The 20256-nt window shown below is 55.1% G+C and overlaps 3 protein-coding genes across 7 annotated transcripts in view; 2 read left to right on the top strand and 1 right to left on the bottom strand.

Annotated features, from left to right (window-relative positions):
• ASH1L (ASH1 like histone lysine methyltransferase) overlaps positions 1 to 6272 on the bottom strand; it is a 36962-nt gene extending 30690 nt beyond the window's left edge. Inside the window, exons 1-2 of one of the 4 annotated variants that reach the window (XM_061375157.1) lie at positions 6098 to 6272; positions 653 to 1172 (exon numbers count right to left, since the gene is read on the bottom strand). In XM_061375157.1, the coding sequence (XP_061231141.1) occupies positions 653 to 1075 (423 nt within the window). In that variant the 5' untranslated portion in view covers positions 1076 to 1172; positions 6098 to 6272. Of the gene's footprint in view, positions 1 to 652; positions 1173 to 6097 lie in introns of those variants that run through there. The other 3 variants (XM_061375155.1, XM_061375158.1, XM_061375159.1) reach the window with 3 other exon arrangements.
• A 163-nt stretch (positions 6273 to 6435) lies between these two features.
• Positions 6436 to 16617, top strand: DAP3 (death associated protein 3). Of its 2 annotated transcripts, XM_061375202.1 has the most exons (13): positions 6436 to 6440; positions 7895 to 7941; positions 10985 to 11107; positions 13333 to 13434; positions 13692 to 13800; positions 14041 to 14133; positions 14495 to 14625; positions 14745 to 14825; positions 15103 to 15261; positions 15593 to 15652; positions 16082 to 16171; positions 16261 to 16378; positions 16466 to 16617. In XM_061375202.1, exons 2-13 carry the CDS (start codon positions 7900 to 7902, stop codon positions 16549 to 16551), a joined length of 1194 nt encoding a protein of 397 aa, XP_061231186.1. In that variant the 5' UTR covers positions 6436 to 6440; positions 7895 to 7899; the 3' UTR covers positions 16552 to 16617. The 2 variants fall into 2 exon arrangements, with proteins under 2 accessions (XP_061231186.1, XP_061231187.1); XM_061375203.1 differs by lacking the exon at positions 10985 to 11107.
• Positions 16618 to 16657: 40 nt separating this feature from the next.
• On the top strand, positions 16658 to 20062 carry MSTO1 (misato mitochondrial distribution and morphology regulator 1). The gene is given in 13 exon segments (XM_061375226.1): positions 16658 to 16767; positions 16858 to 16981; positions 17094 to 17148; positions 17328 to 17396; positions 17632 to 17847; positions 17956 to 18073; positions 18164 to 18298; positions 18381 to 18533; positions 18834 to 18965; positions 19070 to 19248; positions 19357 to 19458; positions 19549 to 19667; positions 19824 to 20062. Coding segments are annotated over 13 exon segments (1716 nt in total). The 5' UTR covers positions 16658 to 16692.
• Positions 20063 to 20256: the final 194 nt, after the last annotated feature.

A 20256-nucleotide genomic window follows, 5' to 3' on the forward strand; every position in this document is an offset into this window, starting at 1 on the left:
CTCTCAAGCCACTCCATTTTCATGCAGTTTATTATGGAGCTGTTTTCTAACACATCTGGAGAAGTACATTTTCTTTGCATATGCTGCTCACTGTGTTCATCACAGAGCCTCAGTTAAACCACAGCAAAACCAGTGCTTCCAACAGGTAAGAAAACATAAAGCCAAGTACTAGAGATGAGCAGAACAAATACACAGCCCCATTTAAAGAGAGATAAGATCCACCCCCCCCATTTCTTCTGTACAAAGGATTACAAATTAGCTGTTACTTTCCAGAAACATACCCATGATGTTCACTTCAAGTTAACATGGGAATTATCTTTTACTACTGTAAAAAACCAACACTGACAAGGTGCCAAAGGGCAAAGCCATTATTCCTTGTCAATGGAAATGAAATCAAACCGTTTCCAACTTCAGAACCTTCCATACCAGAGCTGACATGGATAAACAGTTTGCAGAATATGGTTGTGCAGAGATGCTAGAAACTTTTCAACAGGGTTTAAATTCACTATGACTTGCAAAACACTACATAAACACTCTACTGGGACTAAGGGATACACGGTTCAGTGGTGGACTTGGGAGTGCCAAGTTAACAGATGGACCTGATGATCCCAAAGGTCCTTCCCAACCTAAATGATTCTATGATTCTACTCACTTGTTTTGAAGGACAGTGATCATTCTTCTCATCTGTCATCTTCCCACTCTTGGGGGCCCTTCTTGGTTGCTTGATGCTGGTTTTTATAGCAGGCCGGCACACATAGTTCTCCAGGTTCTTGGGAGGCTTTTTTGTTCGCTTTGCCTGGAGCCCAATCTTCAGCTTCAGGTTCCCCTCGGAAAAGTTTGTTTCTTTCACTGAAAACTGTTGCTGGGCCTCAGTGAGAGCCTCGTTCTTCCCATCCTCAGCACTGGTCCCCTCCCGGTTCTTCTTCTTGCTGTCGTCTTCTTCCTTGGTGCAACTTTCCAGCTCCACTTCTCCTTTCCCCACCAATGTGCCAAGATTAACCACAGAGGGGCTTTTCCCAGAAAACCCTTCAGAATCAGAACCCAAGCCTAACATAGCAGTATTCCGAGGGTCCATCACAGGAAAATATGCCTTCAGGTAACTGCAGGGAAGATTTAGAGAGATATGTTCCACAGAAGATCTGTTCTACTACTGGCAGTCAGCATCTTTTACCCTGTAGAAGGAAAAGACAGCATTAACCTTTCATTTTCTAGCAGGAATTAAATGAGTATTAAAACCAATCCCAAAGCAAACAATCCTATTTCAGACAAGCAGTTACACAGCTGGAAACACCAACCTGCCCATAATCTACTATACAAACACAATGTATTGTAAAGCCATTTTTAAATGATAGGTGAAAAATCAAAAGTAGGTGATTATTGTAATGTAATTCCCAATTAATCCACAGGACACTTCAAATAATGATTAAGGCTTTTTATATTGATCATCAAAGTATTTTCTTTATTGAAAACCAGAGCCTAGCTACTCCTGCTTCTGCCACTCTTAGTCTGGACACACTGCAACAGTTGTACCTAAGGAATGATGTAGCTAATGAAACCTATGCTAAAGCATCCAAAACCCAGGAACAACCCCATTTCCATCACCTAAGCCACCAGAAAAGTTGAGATTAACCCAAGTTATGCACTGGGTTGCAAACATGCCACAAAAGCTGCTCGTTAGTGAAGAACTTCCCACAGTTCAGGAAGAAGGAGAGGAGAACAGAAGGAAACCCACAAAACAACCCCACCGAACACATGCACACGCAGGTTTGCACTTCCTGATGCATAGGAACAGAGAAATCCACACTTCCAGCAGCAGACACATGGGTCTTTCCTATTTATCATAAGATACTGAGGGAACATTTCCATCTTAACTAAAGCAACAGTTCATTTGAGCCAGGGCTTCAAATCCAACTACTTGTGCAGTGTTCTCCTTTCCCATCAAGCCCAACGCTCAGTCCATTAGGCTGTAATAGCACATCACTGCAATCACACAAACTGCCCAGCAGTAAAATAAGTCTAAACTCATGCATGATGTTTCATTATTCAAGTTCAAGAGCAAGAGAGAATCCTAGAGGCCACCATGGAGCGCGCAAATCCACGCTCACACCACTGCTTCCTTCCCCAGGGCCTGGGGTCCACAACAGGTACCACGCTTCAGTTGTGGTCTGACATACAAAGTTGAGTCAGCTTCAAATCTGAGACCAAATTAGACTGAAAGGGCACCATCTACCCTGCTGTACTTAGCTCCAAATGTACTTAATAGCAAGACTTGAAGTAATTCCTTTTCTATACCGACCTTCAAGACCAAGACAAAGTGCACAGTGAGAATTAAAGAACTGCATTAAAGCGTTGTTCTGTGCTAACAGCATCAGTAACAACCCTAGAAACAAAGGCACAAATTGATGCCTCTCATAAACATGCAGCAGGTCATTTTATTTTGCCATTAATTCCTCTCTAAACAGGCAACAAAAATGCTAATCCTGGAGCTCAGCATCCTTTTGCCTCCATCGCTGTAATCTCCTCTCTGGCTCTGCAATTACCCCAATCTGATTCACAGAAACCCTGACAATGGAATCATTTCCTAACCACGAGGTGATGAGATCTCACCTCTTTGAGGCTTCTTCCCCACCTGACCAAGTGCAAGCTTCCTGGTGCTCTCCTCAAGGTGTAACTGTACCTTGGCTCTTCACTTGTTCCTGTTCCTCGGTGCTTCTGTTTCACCAGTGACAGCATTCCATTGCACGGGTGCTTTTCGTCATCCCTCCCCCTTCGAGTTAAGTAATACCACTGCTTTCTCTGTGCTACTCTTCACACTTTGCCTACAGGATCTTTACCGTCCTTCTTGCAGCTCCTGCCTTAAAATCTCCATGTGCAAATGCAGCCAAATGATGACAGCCACAGTTCAGAGGCAGCTACACAAGGCTGATTCTCCTGGACTAAGAACCATCTTGTATCAACCTCTGCATGGCCTTACAAATGATGCTCAAGACATGCCCTAACCATCACCCCAAGAAGCAAACCAGAGCCAACTGCCAGTCTCTCATGCAGTAGGCTCTGTAAGTCTCAAATCCCTCCTGGGATCAGTCTTCCCCATAAGATTAACTAGGAAGCAGTTTAACATCCGCTTTGAAACGTGCACCCTAGAACTAAGTGCTGTTCATCAATGAGTTTTCTAATGCCATTTACAGGTTTCACACCTTTTATTCATTCTTATTTCCCTGGTGACACATCCAAAGCCCTTTTTGTCCATCGTCTGCTAAGATTTCTGTACCAAGGGCTGACTCCCACTGCCAGCTCCTCAATCCACTTCTCCTCATCCCATTAGCAATATTAAATGAGATTTTGTTTTCCTCTGTCCAATTTACTACAGATCTTCACTCCTGTTGATAAAAACATCAGGGATTTTCTAGCTGGAAGCTGTTTTCCTTCTGTTCAGCTTCAGCTCCAAGGGACGTCCAAAAATCCAGCTGAGTGTTTGAAATCCCAAACCATTCCTAGGAAGTCTTTGGCCTCCTATAATTGCTTCCCACAGGCCTCGTCTTCTTTCTTGTAGGGCTGTAGGAAGAGGTGCACGATGACATTCCAAGTACGCTCCAGTGGGAGGGAAACTTTGGAAGCAGATGTGATTTTTCCTCTGGTATCTTAAGCCCTAGGGTCCTACCCTAACTGAAAAGGCTGGAAGCAAAAGATTCCTTTTGGACTTGGTGATCATTTTGATGTTTCACTACCCACATGCAAAGCAACATGAAACTGCCCAACACTGTGTAACAAACCCCATATTTGATCAGACCAAAGGGTCGTTCAGCCTTAGGCTGTTAGTCCTAGCACCAGATACGAGACACAGTAATCCACTGTTCCAGTGTCCCAAGGGGGCTACAAGGATGCTGCAGAGGCACTGTAGTGCCAGGACAAGGGGTGATGGGTTCAAACTGAAGCAGGGGAAGTTCAGGTTGGATCTAAGGCAGAAGCTCTTCCCTGTGAGGGTGCTGAGGCGCTGGCACAGAGAAGCTGTGGCTGCCCCATCCCTGGCAGTGCTCAAGGGCAGGTTGGACACAGAGGCTGGGAGCACCCCCTTCAAGATCCTGCTTTCACAGACTATGAATCCTCCTTCCCTCTCCTTTGGCTCTCAGGTGCACTCTGCCTTGCTCGTACAGGTGCCCACTGGGGGGAAAAGTCAGCTCTCAGGCTCTTGGCTTTCCTTTTTGGAAGCTGGGACATGAAACATGCCCAGTGGCAAACGTCCTCCTCTTGCCAGCACCAAGTGACTTGAATGAAAAGTCAACAACCCCCCTGACAATACCTATTGCAAACCAGCTGTAACTCACTAACTGTACGTGCTCCTTCCATTCTTCTCTTGTGCCAACAACATTACAGTTGCCATCCCCAAGCCCATCCCTTGCACCAAGGGTGTAAACTGCTTTTTGTATCCCAAAACAACCCAAGACAAGCTGCTGCTTTCCGTAAATCATGACTCAAGCTATTCTCTGGTTTATGATCACTCAACATTAAGTGCTTTCTAGATGCTGTTGACTGCACCAATCAAATGCAACTGAAGTTGGGACTGTCAAACAGAACCAAGATTTGTCTTTACACCCAGACGCAGACCTCCTCAAAAGAACAAACCCAAAGTCTTCTGACACAGCTTAGAAAAGCTACTGAAGCTTTCCATTTTCAAGTGCAAATGCCGCTTCAGAACTCGAGTGTGCAGCCAGATGATGATTTTAGAGCCCATCTCTACCCATATGTTCAACCAGCTGCTAGAACTTCCCCATTCACACCGAGGCAGAAGGCCCAGGGATGGGCTGGAGGTGCTCAAGGATGCCCATGTGAAACCCAACCTTCGGGATGCACCAAAGCCCCTGCGTTCTTTGGCACTCATTGTTCTGCAGGTGCAATCCGTATCAGGGCATGGCAAACAAGCAAAACAAACCCCAGGACACGCAAACGAGGGGTCTGACAATGGAAACGAAGCGTATTTAAATGCCAGGTCCCGGAGTGTTAGTGCACATCCATCCCTGCTCCCCACATCTCTCCTACCCAGCCTGGAAAGCCACGGTTAAGAACCCACTACCTCAAGCCTGGCTCCTGACAACACACAACTTCCATGAGAGCGAATGCGTGTCCTGAGGCCATCCGATGGGCTCCCACATTCCGAGCCCTTTCCAGTTCTCTGCTCCGTAATTAACAGGGCGAAGGAACCACAAACCAAGGGTGAAACCCAGAAGTTAGGCAGTCAGGAGCCTATCTAACACAGCAGCACCTTGGCCCCTGAGCCCAGAGGCGGGCCAGGCTCAGGTGCATCAGGCACAACCATCTCATCCCAAATCACCGCCTCATTCAACCCAAAGAGCCGAAACCCGCAGTAACACCGAGGTTTCAGCAGCACGACGGAGGGCACCGCAGCCACAAAACCCCCAAGGCACGGACCCATCAACACCCCCCAAGCAGCAGCAGCACCCCCGGCTCCGTGCAGAGGGGACAGGGACGGACCCCAACTTTGGGGCTACGGAAGAGCCCCGATCCCGGCGAACCCCCGGGCCCGCCGCGGCACCGGGCCAGCTGTCAGGTGACCTCCTGCCCCGCGGCCCGACACAACGCCCGAGCGCGGCTGTCAGGCAGCGGCACCCCCGCGGGGCCCGGGCCCTGCCCGCCGCCACCGGGACCCCCCGCGCCGCGCCGGGATCCCCGCCTCCCTCCCCGGCGCGGGCCCGGCTGTCAGGGATCCCCCGCCCCCTCCCGGCGCGGGCCCGGCTGTCAGGGATCCCCCGCCCCGCTTCCCGCAGCGGCCCCGCCGGGGTCCCCCCGCTTCAACTCCCGGCGCGGGCGCGGGCACGGCCGAGCCTCCCTCCGCCCCCCCCGCCGCCCCGGCCCGGCCCGGCCCCACGCACTCCCGCCACCACCGGGGATTCCCCCCTCCGCCGCCGCCGCCCTCCGGAGCCCCCGCCCCTGGGGCTGCCCCGCTACCGGGCCCCGTCCACAGCGATGCGGGGCGGCCCCCGCGGCGCGGCTCCCCGGCCGGGCTCCCCTCCCCCCGGGCCCCGGGCCTGAGGCGGTCCCGTCCCCGCCCGACGCCCCGCTCGCTCGCCGCGCTCCTCACCGTGTCAGCGACAACACGAGCGGGGCCGAGCCCGGGCTGCTCCGCGCCGCATCGTTCCCGGCCGCCCGCGCGGACGGGGCCAGGGCGGGACCCGCACGGACCGGCCGCCGCTTCGGCCCTGCTCCGAGCCGAGGCAGCGAAACCAAAATGGCGGCGGCTCCTGCTCCACCGCGAGCGAGCGCCCCGGCGCCCCGCCCGCCCCGCGCGCGGCCACGCCCCCTCCCCGGCGCGGCCACACCCCTCCGCCTCAGCCCCGCCCCCGAGGGCCGTGCAGCGCAGGGCGGGGCTTGGCCCTGCTCGGCTCCCGTAGCGGCCCTCGCGTGTGGCGGCGCCGCGGCCTGCGGTGAGTGCCGGGCCCCGCGGAGGGGGAACGGGCAGCGGCAGGGCCGAGGGGAGCATCCGGTCGGTGGGGAGCGGGGGAGGGCAGCGGGCACCGGCTCCGAGCTGTGCCCGTCTCTGCTGCCGTGTTCCTGGCGCTTGGGGTCGGCTTCCTGCAGCCGGGAGCGAGCGCAGAGGGCGAGCAGCAGGGAGGTGTGCGGAGGTGGTGGGTGAGGGCCGCAAATAGGACTCCCAGGGCTGTTTGCATCAGTTCCATGCGGATCCCTAAATCCCTTCCTAAGGGCCACAAGTGGGGTTTCCGCCATGGAACAGCGCGCTGAGGGGGCTGGCTCTTTAACCGGAGCCAGTCTGGGGCTCCTGCTCTCCCAGAGGCAGGCAAACCCTGGAGAAGAACCTTGCCACCGCTGTGGTCCCAATGGTAGCGGTGCCCTAAAGAAACAGAAACCTTCAGTTGTGTTGGAGCAGCTCTGCCATCCTTTCCTCACTGTTAAACTGCTGTGAAACAAAGGGGCTGTGTTCTCCTGCAGAGCACAGCTTCCCCTTCCCCTCCTGGACGAGCATGGCAAAGGAACAGGCTAAAAGAAGCCTCCCGGGGCCGATGGCTTCACCTATCCTTGAAATAGAGAAAGGGGGGCTTGTTTCCAGCTCTGGAGTGCGCGGTGCCTGTGGAGGAAGGGAGGTAACGCGTCTGCAAGAGGAGAAACGCCCGTCCTGTGGCAGGGTTTTCTCATCCTGGGCTGGGTTCAAGCATCCTGGGCTCGCTGCAGTTAAGCACCAGCCCCACTACAAGCCATTCCCCCTAAGGGATTACAAGGCAATGATCTGCCTTTGAACGCATGGGGGTAACTTCCTGCAACCAGGAATTCTTAAAGCATCTTGCCTAGGTATTGTCCTTATCTTCTCCTCCAGGAGTGGGAGGAAGAAGGCCTTGAACGGGACGACAGATTTAACCATTTACTGACCTTTGTGCCTTTCTTTTTTGCATCAAGTGGCTTGGACTGGGGTTAGGTTTGGAAGCAGGAGATGTTACTGTACCTGAATACAAAGCATCTTCAGCCCCTGCGTTAGTCCAGAGTCTTCAGAGTAATCCCTGTGTAGCTGCTGCTTTTCCATCTTTGTAACAGCTGCACTCAAACTGATGCCCTTCCCCAGGAAAAGAATTTAGCCTGTACTAGTTGAATGAAGTATCTTGACCTCTAAAGTGAGGTTTGGGTTTGGTGTTTTATTCTGGGCTTTTTAATGTATCTCTGAAAAAAGGCAAGACAAGAAAGGAACAGGTTTTTATTAGGCAAATGATGCTGCTTAGCAGCAGCCATTGCAGTGCTGCAGGTTCTGACAGCTTGTCCATATGATCTGTGTGCCAAGACTTGAAGCTCTCTGGGCAGGAATGATTCTTTCCCAGTGTAAGATCCATGAACCATAAGAAATCCCCCTAAAAAGTCCACTTTTTCTCTGCAGAAAAGATGCTGAGGAGTTTGAAGGGACTTCTCTCCCATCCCCTAAAGGTAAGCCCTGCAATGGTGCGCTGCTGCTGCCCAGGTTTCAGCTGGCCTGTGACCTGGAAATGACCATTTACACCTGCCAGAAGTGAGGTGCTGCTCACCTCTGGCATCTGAAGTCTTGGTGCCTCCCACGAGTGGAAGCTCCCACTGTAGGCAAAGGGAAGAGAGCCAGCTTGTGGGGGTCAGCCCTTCTACACTTCCCTCTGTTGGCTGGAGAGAGGCCATGGAGCAAGGCAGGAGCGCTGGCTTACGGTGCTTGTTAGGAGGTTAAAGTTTGGCATTCTGCAGCATCCAGAATGCTGGAATTCCACCTCTGAGCATCGATGTGCTCTGCACTGCTGGGAAGTACACAGGGAGAAGCCCTTTCCACAGAACAGATCCCCCAGCCTTGCACAGAGGCTGTTGCTGGTGGGAAGATAATTTTGCATCAGGTGGGTGTAAGTAATACCAGCTCTGCCACAGCAACGCAGCAGCACTGTGCTGGCAGGAAAGCTCCCTTACACTATAAACAGCACAATGACTTTAATGGTGCAGGTCTGGGATGACTTCACAGTGGGAGAGAATCTCAGTCAGTTTGCTCTTGTCTTTCCAGTGCTTTTTCACTAGCACACCCTGACATGCAGCCATTAAAGAGGATGCTGTATTACTGCTTCTTCCCAGAGATGAGCTCTGCCTGCACAGTACTGATGATGGCAGCTTGATGAAATAAACAGCCTTTTCTAGGGACTAAGATAAGTGGAAACATGTAAGAACAGCTCCACCTTACGGCACATGACTTTGGGATTAGTCTCCATGTACCACGTGATGGTTTGCTGCCATTTCAGGGATCCGAGTTACACTACTCTGTCCTGTGGCAGATGCAAACTTACTATAAACCCCACTTTACACTACTAGGAAAACAGCATTAAAAGGTGATGTGAAAACCCAAGAACCTTCTCAACACATTAGGATTTACTGCACAGCTCCACGTTGAGCCAGAAAGGTGTATGGATGTGTCTCTGGCATTCTGCACGAAGCCAAGGGGACCAGGGATAAGCCACTGCCTTTTGTTCAGGAGGAGGGATCAAGTGGCACGTTGCTGCTATAAAGCAGGAGCAGATAATGCATGAGCAGAGTGAGTAACCAGCTCGCTATGAGTAGCGTTGTATTCACTATTGTAGGAGCTTGTGTTGGTTTTGTAGCACTTCAGAGAGTTAGGAAAGGATTTCATGTCCCCAGGTGCTTAGAAACTGCTTCTACAGCCCAGCACAAGCTGCTTTCCACAAAGGGAACGTTCCAAAGCACTCAAGGCTACACAGTGGTTCTGAGGAAGACTGATCACGCTAAGGTTCAGAGAAGTGATGCTCTAAACCAGGATCCTCCCAGGAGAAGGATGTAGGAAGATGGGATATGTTCTGTTGATAGAAAAATCGAAGTTCCATGTACTTGGCTGCAAGAACAGGGGGCTGGACTTCAAGACAAAGTCCCTCTCTAGGCACACACAGACTGAACACACAGAGCAAGAAGTGAATCCTTGCTTGATTCTCATCTGCTGCTCCCCAGGTCAGGATTTGCATGGGACTCCTAAGAAAGGATGTCCCCAGAGCAGTGAGCTTGCCTTGAAGTGAGCAAAGCTCACAGCCTCCAGAGGTTCACTTGAGAAGGAGGGAATGTGGGATGTTCAAAGGCAATGAGAGGGACCATGGTGCCAGGTTGGGAATAACTTGGGGCTGACCCTTTCTAGGTGAGCAGGAGACAAGAGCTGCATGCTCTAGTTATCCATGTATTGCATTATCATCCTGGTGCCTTGCTCTAGCCTGTAAATGAAGACACTTCTTTGGATCTGAACTGAATGCAGCCAGATAGGACCACCCTAAACTGATGGTTTGCACTTGAGGAGAAGACCACTGTGGGAACAAGACAAATAGGTGGTGACAAAACTGCATGTTTAGTGATGTTCTGTATTTACCCTGCAGTTAGAGAGGTATCTAGTGCCGAGTCCAAACCAGTTGAATTGCCTCCCTAAAAGGAGAGGGAGCGTGGAAATGCTGTTGCAGGAGCCCATTGTGTGTTTGGGATGTGGGGTAATCCAACATTACACTTTCTTCTTGTGGCTTTCCAATGACCCCCTGAGGAAAAGCGGGATGACAGCAGAATTGCATCACGCCCCGGAGAACTGAACCAGCTGCTCCTGTCTCTAAACTTTACTTTATGGCTCCTCTCATCTCTGCAGACAGACAAAATAGGAAACCCCTTGCTCTGTTTACAGCTGGAGCCTGCAACTGTTCCAGTCAGTAATGGGAAGGGTGACTTCCAGTTTTGCTTTGGTCCCAGCCTCTGCCTGGAGGATTCACTGCTTCAGTCCCTGACAAACGCTTCTGTTTCACCACAACATCATAAAACGCTTGTCCTTCTCCTCCTCACTTTCTTGCCTGGTTTGGCCCAAGCTTTGCAGGCACCCTTCAGCGGTCTCTCTATGGAGAAAAGAACTGATCAGCTTAGCTGTCCCTTTCTCAGCCATGTCTGTGTTCTAATGAAAGAGTCTGGATGCAGAGACACAGGAAAACCAGTGTAGGGAACGTCCTTACAGATACTAAACAGGGTAGCACTGCGCTAATCTCAACCACTGGCATGCTTCTGGGTTACCAGACAGCTGGAATTGTCAAGGTACTGTTCATCAGGATAGGCAGAAGCACTGGGAGAATACCCCAGCAATAAGATCCTAATGGCTGTACTTGTGCTCTTAAGCAGTCTTGAAGGTGCTAGAGGACTCTTCCAGGAACAGGGCTTGGCTCTCTAGATAACTTACACGGTATCCAACTGAAGTGAATGGCAGTGGTTTAGAGGCAGCCTCTCAATGTGATGTGGCTCTACACCATGTGCTTCTTCATGGTGGATTTACATCCTACTGATGAGGTTTTATCCTCACTGCACAGAACTGTTACGTACTGCGTGCTACCCTCATAGCCATCCTCATGTGCACGCAGTGAGTGTCCAAACCAAACCTCCACTCGGCTTCCTTTGCCTGCTCAAAGTTTGTTGTCTCTCTGCCTTTTCCTTCCCTCAGCTGGACCATGGCTGTGCCCTCCACGTGGCAGCCAAGGACTGCTTAAGTGCTGCTGTCAGCCAGGACGCCCAAGCCCCAGCACAGGCACCCAGAGCAGTTTTCTACACCAGTGAGAACAACCCGGTGAGTAACTGCCATGGGCATCACTGCCAGACAGCAAGAGCCTGGGACATGCTGCAGCCAGGGGTGCTCACCGGGCCTGTGTGCTTACAGTGAAGAGAAGGGACTACATGGGTTTAACACCAGGCATCTGGAGCATCCTTGCCCCGATGCAAACAGGCCCTGGCTGTGCACTGCACCTGTCTGGGACTACATGGGTTTAATACCAGGCATCTGGAGCATCCTTGGCCTGATGCAAACAGGCCCTGGCTGTGCACTGTACCTGCCTGGGTTTAAACACCACAGGGCTGGTCCTCTGCCTGAAAGCTCCTGGGAACAAGCATTGATTCCTTGTCTACAGTTGCACAGAGGAGATAGGCTGTGAATTGTAGAAGCTCAGATGTGGCTTAGCTTGTCATCAGGCACCATTAATTCCAACTCCAGGGTTATTCTTCCCTGACTAACCTCCCCAAATTGACTATGAAGGGGGGTAAAAGCACACCCCAGATGACCTCAGCACAGCTCAGCTCTCCAGCATCATAATTCCAGCCTCACACTCTCTGTCTCAAGCACAAAATGAAGTGGAATAAATGAATGGAATAAGCCTTTGAGGTGCTTTGCTGCTGCCTCTGTAATTGGAGTCTTTCAATACTGATTCCTCTGGGGTCTCTATGGAAACAGCAGCATGCAGATGATCTCACTCACGTGATGCGAGTGTCTCTATAGATTGCACAGAAGAGTCCAGATGGCAAGGATTGTCCCCACTGTCCTGTGCCTACCGTTTAGGTTGCCAGGCAACTGGCTTTGGCATTCTGGTTTCATGTGCCTGATGTTTGGCGACAGCCACCATTGCTTATTCATTTCTCAGGTCAGTGTTCCTTGGACTTGCTGTGTCACACATCACATACTGCAGCAGAGGGGCTCTGCTGCTCCCTGCAGCAGCACCCGTGCTTGTGTGTAAAGCCCCACTAAAAATGGGTCAAGATGACCAAATAAAAACTAAGACTTGGCTTTTATACACCTTCCCATTAGCAGAAGTGCCTGAACGTGAGGATAAAGGTACTGACCCACTTTACAGAGGTAGGAGCTGAAGAGTGAAGGAATTTGCCAAGGTTATGCAGCAAGTCAGTGATGAAGCAGAAGGCAAATGGTCTCTGGAGTATTGCTCTTCTGCTCAGGTCCCTGGATAACACTGCCAGGCAGAAGCACACGAGCTGTTAGTCTGTGTCCAACACTTGCAGGGAAGCTGCAGGGAATCCAGCCCAGAGTTTGGAATACAGCTCTGCCCGGAAGAGAACCGAAGTCTCCAGTAACAGGTCCCCTCTCCAGCCTGCATCCAAGCAACACCTCACAGCAGAGGAGCTATTGCCCAGCAGGTTTTTAACGTTTTCTTCCTGTTGCTAAGATGTACTGACCCGTAAACACCACATTGGCCACTTGAACACCTCAGAGAGCAGTTGCTGAAGTTACCAAATGGTTTCTTACCATAAATAGTCTGGCAAAGCTGTGGGTACCTCTGCTGCAGCTGCACCAAGGTGAACACAGAGTCCAGGACGCAGTGACCTGTCCTGGGAGTACCTGTCTGCAGTAAGGCATGGAATGGAGGTGCTGTTAGCATGGGCTCTTCAGAGTGCAGGGGGCAGATGATAAGAGAACAGGCGTGCTGCAGGCTGAAAATCTCATCTGAGGAAGGGAACGTAGCAAGAATCCTGGCCTTGAGAACTGAGGGCTCATCGGGCAGAGGTGAGCGAGCAAGCCCAGAGCAGAACCATCTCCTCTGTTCTGGCCTCAGTACATGAAGCCCTGGGTCCACAGCAAAGCTAGCAGGGAATACAAGGGAAGTGTGGCTCAGCCCCCAGAGCTGGTAAAGCTGGCAGAAATAATGACTGCTGCTTTTCCTCTCTGAATAGGAAATAAAACTCTTCCTGGATCATTCTCATGCAAAATAGAGCAAACAAGGAAGTTGTTAGAGTCTGGTTCCATTTCAGCCACAATGGAACCTGGGAAACCAAGGGTTCATATATAAGCTGAAGGAAGCCCATTATTGTTTATTGCCAGGTAGGATCCTTTCTGTAGACTCTTCCTAAGCATCTGCCATTGGTGTCCTAGCACTGCAGTTCCCGTCTGCTCCAATACAGTAGCAGTTCTGGCTCTTGCTTTGAGTGTCCCCTCCCTGTTTGGTTCTCCTGGACCCAGAGAAGAGACCTTGGGCTCTCCCAAGTGTTCCGGTTTGGGTTTTCCCTTCCCAGGCCAACCACGGAGAGCAGCACGAGGGGCGTCACTACAGCATTCCCCTGGAGGAGGTGAGAGCTGTGTTCCCACATGGACTGCCCTACCGCTTCCAGCAGCAGGTACCTGCCTTGGAGCAGCTCTGTGGGGAGCGGAGCGGGAGGTGGGAAGAACCAGACCCATCGCGTTAGCTGGGATGTTTCCTGTTGGGATAAGAGAGCGATGTGCTGCAAGAACGCAGTCATTCCTGCTCCTTACTGTCACTGCAGACAGCAGTGGACATTGAGGCCCTGCACAGTCCCAGAGGTGGGGCCATGCCAGGAAGAGCTGGAGGGAGCCAGCACTTGGCTTCGTGTTCACGTTCTCTCCCTTTGCTCAGATTAAGACCTTCAACGAAGCCTGCGTGATGGTGCGGAAACCAGCGCTGGAACTGTTCAGCTACCTGAAGAGCTGCAACTTGGCACACCCGGCTGTCAGATACGTCATCTGTATCTTTTACCACTGCCCTGAGAGTAGAAGGCAAGTTAAATACGGGCGGGTGACTCTACCCACATCACCAGCTCTGATGTACCGGGGTGGGATGCGTAGAAAGAAGGAACTCCTGAGGCTAAGTTGTCCTGCTGAAGAGAAGCAGGATGCAATGACCCTTGAACTGCCTTCTACCTGATCCAGTCAGGGGTACACTGAACTGGTTTCTCAGAGCCTTTCCTTGACAGTCCATTTTGGAGATGGTGAGAAGGGAACAGGGAAAACCATGACCCTGTGCCACGTCATTCACTACTGCGCAAGGCAAGGCTGGCTGGTGCTGCACATCCCCGATGGTAAGAACACCGATGCTGTTGTGTTACTACATCAGCTCCGCATGGGATGTGGGAGATGCTGCTGCAAGAGGAGGGTGGAGAAGGCTTCTAAAGCACAAACCCCACCAAATAAAGTAGAACAGAATGACACTCACTTTCACGTGCTCTCACATGCTTCTCATCAGCCTCTGTGCACTGGTAGTGAGTATGACAAGATGACATACTGTGTGTGGGTCTGTGGAACCTCTTGTGCTCTCAAGGGAGAGTCTCCTCTGTTAACGATGGTTGGATTATTCTGTAGCAGAATAAGAGCCACAAACACCCCCTAACTCATAGCATGCTTCTGACTAAAAGGAAAGCAACTGTTTGACTTGGCTTTCAGCTCATCTCTGGGTGAAGAACTGCAGGGAGCTGCTGCAGTCTTCCTACAAGAAAGAACGTCTTGATCAGCCTCTGCAAGCATCCTCCTGGCTCAAGAACTTCAAAACCACCAACGAGCGCTTCCTAAAAGAGGTCTGTAGAGCCTGTCAGGTTGACTTGCTTGGGAGCTAAGAGCTTCCCACGACTGTCTCTTGCCAAAGCTGCCTTTGCACTACAGGGTTCCCAATCTAACCACAGTTCTTTGACTGCAGATAAAAACACAGAGAAGATACGTGTGGGACAAAAGAGAAAGCACAGAGCAGGGCAGGCCGCTGGGTGAAGTGGTGGAGCAGGTAGGGAGTAACAGCTGATAGCAGCTGCTTCTGGCTTTGCCTCACCTGCTCTGGAAGACCCCATCGTTGTGTGTGTGAACACACTGCGTATGCCTTGAACACTGCCAGGGGTGGAGCAGGCACCGCTTCTTTGATGCTCAGACCCTCAGACCACATTGCTCCTTTGCAAGGAATGAGCAGACTGACTCCTGTTTCATCTTCCTCCCCCTTAGAGAGCCACCAGAGCTCTGTGTTACCAATAACCCCACCTGCGTTTTGTGCCGTCTCCTCCTGGCAGGGTTTAGCTCGTGTGAGAAGCGCCAGCGACGCTGTCGGGGTTGTGCTGAAGGAGCTGAAGCAGCAAAGTCACCTGGGCTCCTTCAGGCTGCTCGTGGCCGTGGACGGCGTCAACGCGCTCTGGGGACGGACGACCTTAAAGAAGGAAGACAAAAGCCCCGTAAGAAGAGCTCTGCTCTGATGCTGTTCCTGCAGTCCCACTGCAGGGGGTTGGCCAGGTATTCCCTGGTCCGTTTGGCTTTGCTGGCATGGAGGGACCTGCACAGGCTGGTGCCTGAGAGTCCTCACTGCAGGCAGCTCCTCACTAAGACAAGTGCAGGAACACCTTGTTACAGCAGGGGAGGGCTGGGCACTTCCCCGGGTCCCATCACTAAGGCTGAGTGCTCCTGAAGGCTGCAGCTGATCCCCTTCCAGTGGGATGTGAAGCAGGGGAGGGGAATTGAGGTCTCAAACTCCTGGCAACAGCAAGTGACCCAGACACTGCTCACCAGGTCTCTCCAGAGGAGCTGACGCTCGTGTACAACCTCAGGAAGATGATGAGGAATGACTGGGTGAGTTCTTCTCTACCTTTGGGGGTGATCTCCTTAGCAAGTAAAGGTAGATGCCAAGAACATCGGACTGTGCTAATCCCAGCCTGGTTTGGGTTGAAGGGACCTTAAAGCTCATCCAGCTCCAACCCCTGCCACAGGCAGGGACCCTTTCCACTGGAGCAGCTTGCTCCAAGCCCTGTGTCCAACCTGGCCTTGAGCACTGCCAGGGATGGGGCAGCCACAGCTTCTCTGGGCACCCTGTGCCAGCGCCTCAGCACCCTCACAGGGAAGAGCTTCTGCCTAAGAGCTCAGCTCAGCCTCCCCTCGGGCAGGTTCAAGCCATTCCCCTTGGCCTGTCCCTGCATCCCTTGTCCAAAGCTCCAGGTTCCCTTTAAGTGCGGAAGCCCCCAGCTCTCTCCCAGCTCAGAGGGTTTCTAATCTGCCTTTCAGACCGGAGGTGCCATCGTGACCACGCTCAGCCAGACCGGCTCCCTCTTCAAGCCCAGCTCAGCCTATCTGCCCCAGGAGCTGCTGGGGAAGGTGAGCCCGGCCTCTCCTGCTGCTCGAACCGGCTCTGCTGGAGCGGGGCTGGGCCGGCTCCCTGCTCCAACCCCACCTTTGCTTCCCAGGAGGGCTTCGACGCCCTGGACCCCTTCGTGCCCATCCCAGTCCCCAACTACAGCCCCAGGGAGTTCGAGAGCTGCTACCGGTACTACCTGGACCGGAAGTGGCTGCAGCACGAGAACGGTGAGCGCCGCCCCACGGCCCCGCACACCGGGGCGGGAGGGGGGGGTTCCCCGGAGCCGCGCTCACCGCGCTCCTCGTGTCTTGCAGCGCGCACGGAGCACGGGAAGGAGGAGCTGCGGTTCCTGAGCGGCTCCAACCCGCGGCAGCTCGAGCGCCTGGCGGCGCCGCTCTGACGCAATAAAGGCGGCGACGGCGGCGCGGGTCCCGCACGCTCCGGTGTCCGCGTCCGTTTGTGCGGGGCGCGGTGCTGACGCGCTTCCCGTGCCTTGGGGTGGGGTGGGGGGGTGCGGGATGCGCATGCGCCGCGGGGCACGATGCCGGGCGAGGCGGTGACGCTGCAGCTGGGGCCGTACGCGGGCAGCGTGGGAGCGCACTGGTGGGGGCTGCAGGTGCGGGACTGGGACCGGCACCGGGGAGGGAGCGGAGCGGGGCGGGGCGGGACCGGGCACGGCTCTGACCCCTGACCCCGACCCCCGCAGGCCGCCGCGCTGCGCCGCCCCGCAGAGCCCCCCGAGCTCCGCTCCTCCGCGCTGCTGCGCTCTGCGCAGGCGCCGGGCGGGAGGGAGGAGCACGCCCCGCGGCTCGTGGCGCTGGAGCTGAAAGGTAACGGGGGGCGGGGCCTATGGGACTGAGGGGCGGGGCCAAGGGGACTGAGGGGCGGGGCCAAGGGGACTGAGGGGCGGGGCGACCCCGCCGTGACCGCGCTCTCCCGCAGGCGGAGCGGGCGCGCTCGGGACCGGAGACGGGGGCGCGGAGGCTCCAGTGACCTGGTGAGTGCGGGGGGGGGAGCGGAGGTACCGGTGAGTGCGGGGGGGGGGGAGCGGAGGTACCGGTGAGTGCGGGGGGGGAGGAGCGGAGGTACCGGTGAGTGCGGGGGGGGGGGAGCGGAGGTACCGGTGAGTGCGGAGGTCGCGTGGGGAGGCTCCGGTGAGTCCCGTTTGCGTTGCAGGAACGGGGCGGTCGCCGCTTACCTGGAGCACGGCCCGGGCGGGGCCTCCGGCGGCGCGGCTCAAGGTGCGTGCTCGGTACCCGCGGGCTGGGGCGCAGGGAGCCCGGGGCTCCCCCAGCTCCGATCCAGGGACCGCTCCCAGCGGAGCGGGGAGCTCCGAGCCCTGAGCACCGGCAGGGATGGGGCGCGGGTGCTGTCCCGAGGGGCTTGGGCTGATGCTGGCTCCGTGCAGTGGGCGAGGGGGAAGAGGGTGGGATCAGAGCTGCTGCTGGAGCAGGAAATGGGTCAAGGAACTGAAGGAGAGGAAAACAAAACCGGCTCCTTCTCACCCCAGGGGCGGTTGAGAGCTGCAGGAGCTTCCCTCTTCCCATCTCGTTCCAGGTCCGGCTCCTGCCCCTTCCCCTCTCGCCGCTGCCCAGGACGTTCCCTCGGGCAGGAATGCGCAGCTCTGGTCCCATCACCTCAATGTGCAGCTGCATCCCAAGAGCCTCTACGTCATCCGGCAGTACATGCACGATGGGTATGGCCTGGACTCGCTTGTCCGGGACGAGGGCTTCGTTCTGCCTGCAAGGAGGAAGCGAGAGGGGAACGGAATCAGCTTCGTTCTGATCCTGCCTTTACTCCATAGGGACTGCGGGTGTCTGGAAGCCTTTGCCCAAGGTGAAGGGCTCCTGCAGGACCCGGCCTGCATGGAGGAGCTGGAGGATCGCTTGCACTACTTCACTGAGGAGTGCGATTCCCTTCAGGTCCGAGCTCGGCCCCTGCTGCCCTCTGCTTGCAGGCCCCTTCCCGTTGAGGCTCCCAAGGCTCTCAGGTGCTGCCCTTGTTCTGTGCAGGGCTTTCAGGTTCTCTGCGACCTCCACAGCGGCTTCTCGGGGGTGGGCGCCAAGGTGACGGAGCTGCTCTGTGATGAGTACTCGGGGAAGGGAATCCTGAGCTGGGGCTTGGCGCCAGCCCTGAGCAGCGTGGCTGTGAGTAGGCAATGGGAGAACCCGGGCCGGGGGCGGAGGGGGCCCTGGTGCAGGTGGTAACGGTTGGGCTCTCCCCCTCCAGGATCCCCAGCGGAGCGCGTACAGGCTGATGAACACGGCCCTGGGCATCGTCCAGCTCTCCACTCACAGCTCCCTCTTCTGCCCCCTGTCCCTCAGCGGGAGCCTGGGGCTCAAGCCACGGCCTCCTGTGACCTTCCCCTACCTCAGCTATGATGTACGTGAGCTGCTCCCTGCTTTGGCCCTGAGGCTTCACCCCTCCCTGTAGCAAACAGGACCCCAATGCCTTTGTGCTCCTGATGCGCTGCCCCAGTGGCAGCAGGGACAAAGCCCTTGCCTGCGCTGCTCCTCCTGCAGCCTTGGCTCAGCATCCGAAGTTGCTGACAAGAGGATGGGCGCCAAGCAAAGAGCCTGAGCTGTTAAACCAGCGCCTCCACAGGAGCCCGGTTCACATCTACACACACACAGGACCCAATGGACCCTGCCCTGTCACGTCTCCCTTTGTGTCCCCCCGCAGGCCTCCCTCAGCTACCACAGCAGCGCCGTCCTGGCAGCGGCCCTCGATACCCTCAGTGTTCCCTATCGGCTCAGCTCCTCCCAGGGCTCCATCCTGCACCTCGCTGAAACGCTCAACTTCTCGGGGAGGAAGGTGAGGGTTAAAGGCCAGCGGCGCCCGTCAATGGGAGCTGCTCTGCTCCACGTCCATCCCCATGCAGGGGATGCGGCTTCCAGGCCATCACTCACCCCTTGCAGGTTGCGGCTGCCTGGGCCTCTCTTCCCTTCCCTGCCCTCCACGGCTCCTCCCTCCGCGATGCTTTGTGCGCGCACCAGGACGTGCCCTGGGAGCTCCTGGCTCCGTGCAGGGAGCGGAAGGGCAGCTCCTGCTTCGCTCAGTCCGTTGTGCTCCGAGGGCTCGGCAGGGGCAGACCCAGGTGAGGAGCACCCCAGCTCCAGGTGGCGCTCACCCTCCCTCAGTGGCTCCGTGCCCCCCAGGCCCAGGCGGGTGCCGTGGCTTGGCTCTGAGCTGGTTTCCTGTGCAGCAGCTCTGCAGGGAGCCAGCCCCGCTCTCCCCTCCGTGCCTGTGGGAGCTCTGAGCACGTCCTGCAGCGTTACTTACACACCGCGTTCCCTGGGGCCTTCAGGTGGGTAACGGGGGGTTAGGTTTGGGGTTAGGGCAGGGAGCGCTCAGCTGGGAGAGCTTGGGGTAACTTCCTTCCCCTTCGTCCTCACAGCACATCCCACGTGCTTGAGCAGCCCTGTTACACCCCAGCTCCGTACCCCCAGTTCTTCTCTCCTCGTCTCAGCAACCAAGGCTTCCTCCTGGAGCACGCTCCCACTTCCTCCCCAGCAGGTAAGGGGCACCCTTCAACTTGCTTTGCAGCAGAAGAGCTGATGTGGGGCTGGGAGGGGACAGAAAATGACCCCAAAAGCTCCCCTTTGGGTGGTTGTGGGGCACAAAACCCAGCAAAGCACTGGCTCTGTTGACACGAAGCTCTTGTCCCTGCAGCTGTGGAGAGCATCCCCGTGCTGGCAGCGCTGCGCTCTGCCCCCGTGCTCCACACGCTCCTCTATGGCTTGTACAAGGACCTGCAGAGGCTGAACGCGCGGCGCTGCCCCAGTTTCTTCTCTGCTGGCGTGGAGCAGGAGGAGTTCCAGGAGGCCTTGGAGCAGCTGAGGACTCTGGCCCAGTGCTACGAATGGGAGCTGGAAGCGCAGGGGTCCGGAGGTGAAGCAGACTCAGACTGAGCTTTATTGAGGAGGAGTCGCTCTCGGAATAAAGGGAATGGTTTTGGGGTGGCCCCGCTGCTGCTGGCGTCTCCCTCAGCTGAGCCCTGCAGCTCCCTGCACTCGGGCTGGGAAGGGGAAAGGGGGGGTTCGATGGCCGGGGCCTTTCTTCACCTCTGCTCTGCCAGACTCAGACCCCACAATAAATACAGAGC

Source organism: Neopsephotus bourkii, unplaced genomic scaffold (assembly GCF_033783945.1).
Source record: "Neopsephotus bourkii isolate Nb327-2 ecotype Australia unplaced genomic scaffold, CSIRO-AGI_Nbou_v1 NB_1660, whole genome shotgun sequence".
Lineage (NCBI taxonomy): Eukaryota > Metazoa > Chordata > Aves > Psittaciformes > Psittacidae > Neopsephotus > Neopsephotus bourkii.